Below are 15064 nucleotides of genomic sequence, written 5' to 3'. Positions count from 1 at the left end.
AACATAAAAAAATATCAATTCCACTTTTATCTTCATCATTATAGAGTTAATGAGATAAAAATTCTTACAAATAGTTTAAAATGAAAAAGAGGCATGACCCTTATATCGCTAATTTACCATATTATGCTAAAAATCTTTTAGGGACAATAGATATGGTTCCTAGCAATTCAAAAGGCACATAAAAACAAATTGTGGTGGTGGGTGGCTTATCGAGTTACTGCAATAAGCCCTTCAATTTATTTACCTAATGAATTGCTCAAACAAATTTTGTGATGTAAAATAAACTAGACTAATAAACTAGAAATAAACTAGACTAACTAGGTAAACACACTTTCGAGTAGAAATTACGAATTTTAATTTACACCATGAGTCGGCAAAAACTCCTAGAGACGTAACCGGTAGACCGAAGTACGAAACCATCAAATAAGCCGAATACTTCGTTATTATTCACAAACAACACACTAAATAAATCAGTCAGTAACGCGATTCTTTTATATATAGATAATGATATTCACAAAATAATGTATACTCACCGTTTCAGTTGTTTTTTCCAATCTCACACCATCTAACCACCATGTTATAACTGCTGGCGGACGAGAACCCGAGCTCTGGCACAGAAGATCATAACGACGTCCAGCAGAAAGGGGTTGGTGTGCTCCTAGTAATCTGATATCTAATGGTGAAACTGAAATTAAAATAAATATAATTAATAATATAATTTTTTTCGTACTTTTAAAAATTGTGAAAGTTGTGGGTGGTCTATGATGCACTAAGAAAGGTGAAGGCAGCTGATTTTTATTTGTTTATTTAAAAATTAATTTATTTTTATACATAGTGTATTTTAAACATATTAGCTTTATAAATTTTAAATTTTTCCCGGCTACATTATTACTAAACCAAAAGAAAAACAAAATGAACAACAACGCTAAACGAAATAAAAAACAAAATTCACAAGGCATCTAAAACAGCAGACATCTATACACACATAACGAAAAACACAGAAAAACAAAAACAAAATAACGCAATAAAACCAACCTACATCAAAATATACGAACATAATTTACAAAAACAAAAAGAAAATACACAACTCAATGACGCCAACAGCATCCAAACATAAAAAAATACACTACTGAAAAAAACAAATACATCTACACACGCACATGTACATCTTTATCCAATTCACAGTGTTGTTGTTGCTTTTTTAACAAAGCATGAAAAAATGTGGCTGACTAGCACACTTCCATATACCCTACCGAGGTACAAAAAATTATATATAGATTTTTATTACTTTAACAATCCGAAAAAGTGGATTTTCGAAATCGATCTTTTAGAATTTTTCTAAAATTGCTACATTTTTTGTATTTTTTTCAACTGCATAAATAAAGGTTTTAGCTTAGCGCGCAAACCTACCAAATCCGCTTATTTTGGTATGATTTAAATACAGAATTTAAAAATGTCAAAATTTTTAATTAAAACCAGTGATAAATATATCAAATTTATCAAAAATATTTTTGATATATAATTGACTGTTTGCCAAAATTGATTTTAATCTCAACAATTTGAATTAAAAAATCATTGATTTAAGAAGTAATTCCAGAACTGATCAATTGAAATTTTTATTTGTGAATATTTTTGAAATTGAGTTTAAAATTATAATGATATTCCGAATCAAAAAGTACAGAATATGTATACATACATATATACTAATTTAACAAAAATATGTGAAATTTGCATTGAAATATAAAACCAATTTGTGATAACTTGTAAAAATTTTTTGTTAATGAACAGACATATTATTACAACATGCCCGATTGTGGCCTAACCCATATATTCTGGTCCTGTGGCGCGAATTTCTCTTTAGCATCTATATTGAAACAACTATTGTTAGTAGTAGATTTTTAATTTAAATTGCTCTGAAAAAAATGTTTAGAATTTTTGAATTACTATAAAAAATATATGGGCATTTCCACCGAAAATCCACCGTGGCTCAAAAACAAAAAGTCATCAAAAATAAAATTTAAACTTCTATTATTATAGAAAAAGATTAAAATTTTATTATATTAAAGACCCCAAAGCTTTTCTTAATCACTATGATGAGAAATCGGAATTAAAAGTTACAATAATATTTCAGGCATATTTTTGCACCTTTAGTAGCATTAGCTTTTAATAGTTTTTATTATTTCAAAGGCTAATATTTAAATGGACTTTTATCGGAAAACATTTGTTGAAATAATAGTTATCTCAAAATATACAAATATAAAAAAATAAAGATCCTTAAAAGGCAAATTTTCAGTTTTCTTTCATGGACTTTTAAATGTAAAATTCGTCACGTTGAAACAGGATTTATCTCGATAACTTTTTAGTTGGCACTCAGAAGTATTCAAAACTTTGAATCTAAATCAAGTTTAGTATATAGAACTCAATCTAAAAAAAAAAATAATTCTAAGCGGGGTTATTTTTTATAAAATTTCAAAGTCTGTCACGTCACATTACATAAATTTTCTCAAGTGCAACCTTCGAATTGTGAAATATTGTTATTTAAAAAGATGTGATATTCATGCAATTTATTCAGTCAGGTGATAGTAATGATTTTTTTAGTTGATAAGTGGAAGAAAAAGCACAGAAATTCAACAAATGATATTTATAAGAAATGTATGGAAAAAAGTGATTTTCGGATATCGGCTTTATATGGGCGTTATGACCGATTATTGTATTATCATCAGAAGGGTCAGTAGTTGTACATTTGGAAGTTTTTTGTGTGTTTGTATTATCAGGATGGTTATACATATATCCAAGTTTATGGGTATATCAAATGTGGGCTTTGTATGGAAGTTATGCTTAATCATGGACCAATTTTAAAAAAAATTAGGATGAATAATTTTTGTGTATGCCAAAATTATTTGTGTTGAATTTTATGGTGATATAAGCATTTTTAACTGTTTTATGTTAATTCTTATATTATTCTTATACGGGAGCTATTTTCAATTAAAATGTTATTAAATAGTCGAAATATTTCTCCGATTCCAAAAACTTTCAACAATGTCCGTCCAAAATAAATCTATGGACTAATTAGTTTTCAATAATATTGCAAATTTCATCATTGGAAATTTTTGTCACATCACGTCACACATAACGGCTAGTACAAAAAAACTGAAAACAATTTTTTAGTACTAATAGCTGAAAAATAATCAATAAATATTCCAAATTACAATAAAAAAGGTTTTAACCAAATAGCCTGGGGAATCTCGCAGATTTTTACATATATTTTTCATCTCTTTAAAACGTACGACCGTCACGTTCGTCACGATGGAAATGTCCAAGAAAAGGTGCTAGATTACATTTTTGGGTGCTAAATGAGTGCTAAATCTAGTACTAAAAGTGCTAAATTGGCAACACTGCAACTATGACCAATTGTAGACCGATCGGAAAAAACATTTATGTATATAAAAGTATTATTAGTAGTAAATTAATTTGGTAGCGAGTTATAAGCGTTTAAGTGATTTTCGGGAGGGAACCTTGTATAGGAGCTATGACCAATTGTGGACTGATCGGAAAAAAATTAGGTTAGCATTTATGTAGATAAAAATCATATTTGTGCCAAATCTTGTATAAATAATTTTATTAGGTAGCGAGTTATGAGCGTTTAAGTGATTTTCGGGAGTGAACCTTGTGTGGGAGGTATGACCAATTGTGGACCGATCGGAAAAAATATCCATCTAAAACCCAACAATGTTGCGGTAACATTTATGTATATAAAAGTAATATTTGTATAAATTTCTTAATTACGTAGCGAGTTCTGAGCGTTTATAGGAGCTATGACCAATTGTGGACCGAACAATTTCACGGTAACATTTATGTAGATAAAAATTATATTTGTGCCAAATTTTGTATGTGGACCGATGGAACAAATTTTTCCTTTGTTCCATTGCTTTTTTGTTTTATATAGACAGTCAGAGGGATAAACGGACATATCTAGATCGACTCAGAATTTCATAAGAATCAAGAATATATATATTTTGTTGGGTCTTAGATGGATGTATCTTAGTGTTACAAACGGAATGACAAACTGATATATATCCTCTATCACCACTGATGGTTTACGATATTAAGTAATTTGCATGTATGTGAAAGATTAAAAGATTTTCATAATACATATAAGTACATATATAATTTTGTTTTACACAAATTGATAATGCAACTAGTTAAATACGGTTAAAGCGTTTTTAGGGGCTGGACCTAGTATGGGAGATATGACCAATTATAGACCGATCATAAAAGATTCTTTAAGCTAAATTTCTGTACATAAAATCTATATTTCAGTCAAATTTTGTATTTATATCGTAGTTAAGTAACAACCCAATAAAATATTTTCAAATTTTGGTAATGAGTATTGAAGGTAATGTAGTTATTTCATACATTACTTGGTAATAAGTTGTCGTTATCAATAACATAAATTAATTGTTTTGAATAGAATTTTTAGTCAATTGTCTATAGCGTATGTCCAATAAGGAATTAGTTATTATTTCTAACGGTTGTCGATTTAGGATTTTTTCAAGAAATGTTGATATTTACATTTGTGTGGAAACCATTCTAGAGAGAATGAATGTAATGGGACTTTGAGTAAGAAAATACACTAGCAAAAATTAAAAATGACTGTAAAACTAGTTTCAATCCAGAAAAGTCGGGTAATGAAATTTGTAACCAGTTATTTTTTGGTCATCGTCGAACAAAAACAAGTACGTTATTCACCCAATATGTATGGGAGCTATGACCAATTATGGACCCATCAAAAAAACCTTTCATTGTAATATTTGTATGTATTTGAGCAATACTTGTACCAAATTTTACATCGATATTTTAATTTAGTAATGAATTGTGTGCTTTTAAGTTATTTTCGGGAGAGAACCTTGTATGGGAGCTATGTCCAATTATGGACCCATCCTAAAAAGTTCTCTTTTAAATGAATTCTATTGACATAAGATTTTAATTTATAAAATTTTGTGAAGATATCGACATTGCCACGGAAATTATTAACAAAAAACCCATTTTCCGGGACTATGTACTTTTGTATGGGAGGTATATGAGATTACGCTCTTGTGTAGAAACGAATGTATGATTATTTTGATGGAAATATCTTGCATAGTTTTTGCGAAAAATACATTCAAAAGAAAAAGTAGTTTAATACTCACACAAAATAAGATATTAGTATATTATTTTGAAATATGTTTAACATACACGGCCTTGACTGAATAATATTCTGTATGTGAGAACTATTTGGTACTTTTCTATTCTTCAAATGCTACCTTTTAGATTCTTTATAATGGTTAACTGGAACACACGGCCCTTATTAAATGAGAATTTATTGAGAGAGACTATTGTACTTTTTCGTTTTTCGTACGGTTTTCCTATTTTTTCCCGACTACATTAATATTATACCAAAAGCAAAACAAAACAAGTATGAATGTATAGTCGGACGTAGCCGACCATATGATACCCTACACCAGTCAGTAAGTATGTTAAAAATGGGGATTTTTTTTAAAAAAATAAAGCATTTGGTTTGTTTTTTTAACTTTATTTCGGAATATTTTTACTTTTTTTGGCAAAAAAGAGATTTGTTAAGAGGGCTTAAAGGGGAGTAGGGCAAAATATGGCCCTATACTTAAAAATGTAGAATTTAAAAGTGTTATTAGTGTTTATAAGTGAATTTTGACCTTTTGAGTCATTTTCTGAAGGGGGTTTGTATGGGGGATAGGGTCAAATGAAGCCCGATCATTACAAAAATCGGTAGTGTCATTTAATGTTCTATAAAACTAAGTTTTGTCGACTTTTGTTAACATAATAGATCATTTAAATTAATTATAAGCCAAAAGGCCCTATTTGGGGGGTACGGTTGTATGGGTTCTTTGGGCCAAAAGAAGCGTGTGTGCGCACAAGGCTTACATGGACGGCAAGCCAGACGGACGGACGGATGGACGGACATAGCTTAATCGACTCAGAAAATTATTCTAAGCCGATTGGTATACTTTAAGGTGGGTATAGGACGAATATTTTTGTATCTTACAAACATCAGCACAAACCCAATATACTCCCCCACTAAAGTGGTGGAGGGTATAATGAACAACAACAACGCTAAACGAAATAAGAAACAAAATACACAAGGCATCTAAACCAACAGACATCTAAACATACATAACGAAAAACACAAAAAAACAAAATAAACAACGCAATAAAACCAACCTACATCTAAATATACGAACAGAATTCAGAAAAACAAAACAAAATACACAACTCAATGACGCCAACAGCATCCAAACATACAAAACGAAATACACAGCTGAAAAACCAAATACATCTACACACACGTGTACAAGTTATATGTGCGAGTCCTCCGGACAATCCAATATCCAGTTTTCCCATATCAATTCCGGTATGAATTGACAAAACATAGTGGGAAGCATTAAGTGCTGCCCTACTGTTTTATTTTGCTTTAATTTTAGTTTGTAACCAAATATTGTATTGATGAATTTGTAAACAAATTCTTTCATTTAATACGTATTATCAAAGACCACCAAGATGGTTAATGTAAACAAAACGTTTGCATACTGTTGATTTGGATTGATCGTACGAATTGTCGCAATATACTCATCAAAGATACCTTTGTTTAAAAATGCACAATCGGCAACTTTATAGAAAATAAGATTTGCCACAATATACTCACCAAAGTTGCCTTTGTTTAAAAATGCACAATCGGCATCTTTATAGAAAATAAGAATAATGTATTGGTTCTGCCAATACATTATTTTTAATACCCCATTTACACATACACAAAATATAGTACTTATGAGATTTCGAACCAAATCTAGTTGATTTTAACTAGATTTCCCATACAAAACAAAATCTACTTCGTCACTAGATTTCATTAAAATCTACTCAAAATCTAGTTGTTTTTAGTAATTCAACTCTGTTTTTCCTAAATAATACTAAAAAATACGACGCTGCACAAGAAAAAAGAGAAAAATAAAAGAAACAAAAAAATTGAAATGTCAACAAAATTTTTAAAAATTGAAAAACATGAATGAAAAGTTTATTAAAAATAAAAGGTAATGTTATATTTAAATATAATTTTTTATTAAAAACAAAATTTTAATAACTAACCCATTTCATCTCCTAATTTTTCAATTAAACACAATTTCAAGAAATGTTAGCAAAAATGAAATCTTTCTAAATGTCAAAAATAGTAAGTATAAAAGGTATAGACATATAGTAGTACATATAGGCGAAACTGAAGGGGTTTTCAAAGAAGAATTTTTATTCTCTTCACACAGACGAGCTCTGAGAGAATAAAACAAACTTCTGAGAACTAAACGCACTCACTAAACATCAAATTTTCTTCGCAAAATTGCGAGGATATTACCACTTATTAGTTTTTCTTATCACTTAAACTTAATGTTTATTATTTTTTTCAACACTTTTCATTTATTTAAAACCCCGAAATTAAGTTATATTTTACAAACGAAAAAAAATATATTTTTTATTCTTTGACATTTTATTTTAATTAAAATTGAAAAATGGAAAGCTGTACATTTTAGTATTGAAAATTAAAAAAGTATTTTACATACTTTTTTAATTCAACAAAAAAATAACAAAAAGACGTGTTTATAATATATTTTCATTCACTGCCATATAAAATTTCATTAATAACACACAAAGAATAACGTCCATTTTTTTATTTAGTACCTTTTGAACAACTGTGTTTATTTTTGTGCTTCTACTAATACATTCACACCAGTTAGGTCTTTGACAGGGGACTTCGTTTTGTTTCTATACGCTCTCGTACTTAAAACTAAAACTGGTGCAGTCGATAGGATACTAAGTGAAAAATAGTATCCTTTAAAAGAAACTAATAAGTTTTTTAAAAAGTATAATTTTTAAAAATAAATTTTTATATAATAAAAAAAAAGGGTCCAAGTTTTAAACAAATTATTTAATAGTTTTAGTTAAATAAAAATATAGAAACGTGAATGTTTTAATATTAATAAATAAATAGAAACATTTCTTTTTTTTGAACAATAATAAAAACGTAAAAGAGTTTTATTAAAGGAAAATAATATAAAAAACATTTAAAAGCGAAAATTTTAAATAAATTATTAAAACGTGAAAGTTTTAAGATAAAAACATTTTTTGGCAGAGTAAAATAATGTTTGTCTACAAATATAGATAAAATTGAAATTGATAAATAAAAAACACACATTTTCCATCACCTTGGAAAATAATAAAGTGCGGCCGAAGCACTTGAAGGAAGAAATAAGCTGGTTAGCAAAAAGACCAGTCATCCAACAGCAACAACAAATCCAACAGTAACAACAAAATCAACAGTAACATCAAATCAAACAGTAACAACAAAATCCAACAGTAACAACAAAAGCAACTGTAACAACGAATCCAACAGTAATAATAACTGCTACAAACAGCATCAGAGAACAACAACAGCCGAATAAAGAAAGATAATTTTTGTGAGGTATAATCAGCGTTGCCACCCAAAAAATTAAGAAACTGCACTTGATCGACTCCTAAATTACACATTTAAAAAAATTACACATGCCCTTTTTTAACTTTTATTTAAACTTAAAAAAACAATGAAACAAAAATAAATCATATACATATTTTTCTATACGAATATTTAAATAATTATAATTAATTCATTTATAAACAAAATATAAAATTAGATAATTAAAATATCTCTATATATACATATATAGTTATAACTGAGATCACTATTTCCAATTCTTTTTGATAATTGCTTGAGTTAATGATTCATATGCAGCAACTCCAATATAAATATCATTTATATTTGAAAATAGGTTTTCATCTGATTCGCTGATTTGCCATACGCTTATTTCTGATTGAAAATGGACATTAAAAGAAACTAGAATACCTAAAGCATATGACAATCATTTCAGATTTATTTAGCCATTCAGATTGGAATCTGAAGTCATTTCTTCTTGTCATCCCTAAAATAAATTATTATTTAACTAGATCTAAAAAAACAACGTTACTTTTACACACTTGAAACAAAATTACCACTAGAAATTAGTTTGAGTTTAATTTGATTATTTAGAAATTTTCTTATTTCTTGTTTCGTTACTAATATATTAGTAACCAAAATGTATATTTTCTCCTATGCATACGTATGTAATATTAAAATGTAAATATATTTTATGAATATAATATATTTAATTGCTCCCATTCGAAATATTTCTAGTATTTTTGCTAAAAATATTTACCCATACAAACTATTGCATATTATAGTTTACAGACAAATATAAAATTTTTTCGCTTACAATATATTACGCAGCAACTCACTAACATATTTATAATACCCACATATATGGCATATGGCTTGCATATAATATTAAAATATTTTCCTACACAAATTATTCGAAGTCAACAATATTGAGGCCATGCAAGCAGTAATATACGAACATGAAATGTACGCAAGCAGAGCATATATGTGCCGACGAAAACACAAAACAAAACGATAGTCGCGACTATCAGGTTACAATATTTTTACTATCAAACTTAAATATTATTTACTATAGGAAATGACTTATGGTCTAAAATTTACCATTTCATGTTGAACTTGAAAAATTATAAAATGTGAAAAATGTATGCAAGATATAACCAAATTTTTTTTTAGAAAATAATATAAAACGTTTATATCTATGTATGTTTTATGTATATTATGGAAAAAATGTATGCATGAAATAACCAAATTTTAATTAGAAAATTTTTGAGTTGAATTATTGAATGTATGTATTTATTAAATTTATGTGTAATTTTTATGTGGAGTATTAAAATGTATGTAATTGTTTTGAATATAATATAATTAGAAAAAAATATATAAATACTTAGAGGATCATATGAATGTAAAAATATATTCAAACATGTATGTAAAAAATTGTTTTTACAGGATATATTTAAACATATTGTTTGTAACAGGATGATATGAGATAAATTCAATATAAAGCAAGAAACAATAACAAAAAGTTTGTAAACAGGTAGTAATGCATTAGTAGTGTCTATGAAATTATCAATAATGAAGGAAATTATAGGTATTTTAGAAATTTTAACAGGATGGCAAAAAATTAAGAGGGGACATAAAAACATAAAAAGTTGTTTTTGTAATTTTACATTGTGAAAGGTTAAAACAACAAAAATGTATGAGTGTATATGTATACATGTATGTTTTTCATATGCATATACATATGTCACATTTCTATAAATTATTATTACATACTCTCAATTATCTTACAATAATGAATGAACAGGCGCGAAGAAAAAATATATATGTAGGTGTTAATAAATTTGCATATGCTATTGCCAACCTTTTGAATTTGCATGAGAGAGACTAAATAATAATATTTCTTTCCTCTTCTCTCCACCACAAGTAAAGCAAAAAAAGGATCTTGCGTAAACCATCGTTAAGGAATGTGCGTAAAATGATAGAGTAGGAAAGAGAAGTTCTACTACAGGCCATTTTTATGACGAATGTTTTTTTGCATCACATGTACATATCTTCTTCCCTCCACCAATTCAAAGATAAAGCATAAAATGACCTAGCGTAATCCACCGTTATGGAATGTGCGTGAAAAGTAGGAAAGAAATGTGCTGTTACAGGTCATTTTTATGACAAATGTGTTTTTTGTTATTGTTTCACACATACTTATTGTTTCACACATACTTATACATGTATGTATGCATATTTTTCTATGTATATTTTTCTTCGCGCCTGTTTATTCATTATTGTTTAAGATCATTGTGAGTATGTAATAATAAAATATGCATACATACACATATACACCAATTATAAATATACATATGTATGTATGTATGTATGTATGTATGTATGTATGTATGTATGTATGTCTGTATGTATGTATGTATGTATGTATGTATGTATGTATGTATGTATGTATGTATGTAAGTATGTGTGAAACAATAACAAAAAACACATTTGTCATAAAAATGACCTGTAACAGCACTTTTCTGTCCTACTTTTCACGCACATTCCATAACGGTGGATTACGCAAGATCCTTTTTTTTTTTTGCTTTACTTGAATTTGTGGTGGAGAGAAGAGGAAAGAAATATCATTATTATTTAGTCTCTCTCATGCAAATTCAAAAGGTTGGCAATGGCATATGCAAATTTATTAACACCTACATATATATTTTTTTCTTCGCGCCAGTTCAATCATTATTGTAAGATAATTGAGAGTATGTAATAATAATTTAAAGAAATGTGACATATGTATATGTACATTAGAGTGCTCCAAGCTTGTATGAAGGAAAAAAATATCCTACAGGAAAAGTTTTGTCATTAAACAATTTGTTTTGCATTTTATTGTCAAAGAATCGTAATGTACACAGAATTAGCGTTACAAATATATAAAATCACAAAAATTGCTTGAAAAATGTAAAAGTTATTAAAAATTCCCCAGGCCATTATCGTGTCTCAGAGAACTTGAATTTGAAATGTGATATGAAAATAAACATATTTTTGAAAATATTCCAATAAAACAATTGTATTACTTAAAATCATAGCTGTAAAATAATGATTAATAATCGTAATCATTATTAATTAGATTATTTTTATTAAATAGGTAAAATTAATGATTAGTTAACGATTATTTTCAATTTTTTTAATTAATTATTGATTACGATTAAAAATAATCTAAAAAAAAATCAGGGATTAATTGGAATTAATGAAAATAATAAAAAAATCAAACTTAATAAAAAAATTAGTTTATTATTTTTAAGGATTAATTTTGATTAATTTTGATAATTTTCCATATATTTAGTATAATTTCCTCCCAAATTGCACGAAACTCTTGATTTTTATTCAGAAATATGTGGACTAATAAATTCACAAAAGGTTTCATTTAAAATACACAACAATATAATAAAAAGGCTAATTTTGCAAAATATTACACAAAAATGAGTTTTTCTCGAAATCCGCTGAATTTAAATTGCAGGTACAGGCAAACTATAAGAGGTATTGACCTAATTTACTGTTTTATTCCCTAATCTGTTGTCCATAAATCCCTATGAGTTCTCCCAAAAATATTGAAATTTGTTTAACAAAGTATCAAAAAAACTAAAATTTGAATTTTGAAACGACCGTTAATAATATCAAAATTTTTCGACCATAGCTGCGAACATGTTTACGTTATTCTATAAGGACAAAAACTCATATTCAAGTAACTACAGATGTACTTTAAGTAACACAATTGTTTTATTCAAATATTTTCAAAAATATGTTTATATTTTTATCACATTTCGAATTCAAGTGCTCTGAGACACGATAATGGCCTGGAGAATTTTAATAACTTTTACATTTTTCAACCAATTTTTGTGTTTTTTTTTTGTCTTTTTGTAACGCTAATTCTGTGTACATTACGATTCTTTGACAATAAAATACAAAACAAATTATTTAATGACAAAACTTTTGTGAAAACTGAAAAAAATGCATATTTTCCCCTTCTAAATGCATCTTCAAACTTTAGAGCCGTTGCGGCACCAGTTAACGTAGTCCTATTGACCTAAATTTTTGCATGACTTATTTTTATACCCGTAGAACAATTTTAGGGGGGGGCGGTTAAAATTCGAAACTTAGTTTTTTTTTTGGAGCACTCTAATGTACATGCATATGAAAAACATACATGTATATGTATGTAATACATTCATACATTTTTGTTGTTTTAACCTTTCACAATGTAAAATTACAAAAACAACTTTTTATGTCCCCTCTTAATTTTTTGCCATCCTGTTACAAATTTCTAAAATACTTATAATTTCCTTCATTATTGATCATTTCATAGACACTACCTGTTTACAAACTTATTGTTAGTGTTTCTTGCTTTATATTGAATTTATCATCCTGTTACAAACAATATGCTTAAATATAGCCTGTAAAAACAATTTTTTACATACATGTATTTTTACATTCATATGATCCTCTAAGTATTTATATAATTTTTTCTAATTATATTACAATCAATACAAATACCAGGGTTCAGAAAAATTCTTTTATGAACACATAAATTTAAACATTTATGATAAATTGACACGAGTGTACTTTTAAAACTTTTTGTTGTATGCTCATTTTTGCAAATGAATAGCTAAGAATTGTTTTCGTTTTAAGCATTCTTAAATGTAAACATTTATTTTTTTTATTTAGGTACATATTCCCGTATATGAATTGTGAGAAGTAAAAAATGTAAAATGTATAAATTTGAGAGGCCTTCTCATCACTCTCATGTGGTGGAGAGAAGAGGAAAGAAATATCATTATTATTTAGTCTCTCTCATGCAAATTCAAAAGGTTGGCAATGGCATATGCAAATTTATTAACACCTACATATATATATTTTTTTCTTCGCGCCTGTTCATTCATTATTGTAAGATAATTGAGAGTTCCAAGCTTGTATGAAGGAAAAAAAATTATACTACAGGAAAAGTTTTGTCATTAAACAATTTGTTTTGCATTTTATTGTCAAAGAATCGTAATGTACACAGAATTAGCATTACAAAAATATAAAAAACACAAAAATTGCTTGAAAAATGTAAAAGTTATTAAAAATTCCCCAGGCCATTATCGTGTCTCATAGAACTTGAAAATATTCTAATAAAACTTACTTAAAATCATAGCTGTAAAATAATGATTAATAATCGTAATCATTATTAATTAGATTATTTTTATTAAATAGGTAAAATTAATGATTAATTAACGATTATTTTCAATTTTTTTAATTAATTGTTGATTACGATTAAAAATAATCTAAAAAAAAATCAGGGATTAATTGGAATTAATGAAAATAATAAAAAAATCAAACTTAATCAAAAAATTAGTTGATTATTTTTAAGGATTAATTTTGATTAATTTTGATAATTTTCCATATATTTAGTATAATTTCCTCCCAAATTGCACGAAACTCTTGATTTTTATTCAGAAATATATGGACTAATAAATTCACAAAAGGTTTCATTTAAAATACACAACAATATAATAAAAAGGCTAATTTTGCAAAATATTACACAAAAATAAGTTTTTCTCGAAATCCGCTGAATTTAAATTGCAGATACAGGCAAACTATAAGAGGTATTGACCTAATTTACTGTTTTATTCCCTAATCTGTTGTCCATAAATCCCTATGAGTTCTCCCAAAAATATTGAAATTTGTTTAACAAAGTATCAAAAAAACTAAAATTTGAATTTTGAAACGACCGTTAATAATATCAAAATTTTTCGACCATAGCTGCGAACATGTTTACGTTATTCTATAAGGACAAAAACTCATATTCAAGTAACTACAGATGTACTTTAAGTAACACATTTGTTTTATTCAAATATTTTCAAAAATATGTTTATATTTTTATCACATTTCGAATTCAAGTGCTCTGAGACACGATAATATTTTTAATAACTTTTACATTTTTCAACCAATTTTTGTGTTTTTTGTCTTTTTGTAACGCCAATTCTGTGTACATTACGATTCTTTGACAATAAAATACAAAACAAATTATTTAATGACAAAACTTTTGTGAAAACTGAAAAAAATGCATATTTTCCCCTTCTAAATGCATCTTCAAACTTTAGAGCCGTTGCGGCACCAGTTAACGTTTTGTTGTTTTTACCTTTCACAATGTAAAATTACAAAAACAACTTTTTATGTCCCCTCTTAATTTTTTGCCATCCTGTTACAAATTTCTAAAATACCTATAATTTCCTTCATTATTGATCATTTCATATACACTACCTGTTTACAAACTTATTGTTAGTGTTTCTTGCTTTATATTGAATTTATCTCATATCATCCTGTTACAAACAATATGTTTAAATATAGCCTGTATAAACAATTTTTTACATACATATCTGAATATATTTTTACATTCATATGATCCTCTAAGTATTTATATAATTTTTTCTAATTATATTACAATCAATACAAATACATACATTTTAATACTCCACATAAAAAATACACATAAATTTAATAAATACATAC

At 27.2% G+C, this 15064-nt stretch overlaps 1 protein-coding gene across 1 annotated transcript in view; it reads right to left on the bottom strand.

Moving 5' to 3' along the window:
- The window catches only part of LOC124419245 (cell adhesion molecule 4-like), a 217242-nt gene that overhangs the window by 150483 nt on the left and 51695 nt on the right, over window positions 1–15064 (bottom strand). Inside the window, exon 3 of the mRNA XM_046947868.1 lies at window positions 534–685. Coding sequence (XP_046803824.1) covers window positions 534–685 — 152 coding nt within the window. The remainder of the gene's footprint in view (window positions 1–533; window positions 686–15064) is intronic.

The sequence above is a fragment of the Lucilia cuprina genome, chromosome 4, assembly GCF_022045245.1.
Source record: "Lucilia cuprina isolate Lc7/37 chromosome 4, ASM2204524v1, whole genome shotgun sequence".
NCBI classification, from domain to species: domain Eukaryota; kingdom Metazoa; phylum Arthropoda; class Insecta; order Diptera; family Calliphoridae; genus Lucilia; species Lucilia cuprina.
Note: the sequence above shows the minus strand (reverse complement) of the source record. Positions and strands in the feature narration are given on the sequence as shown.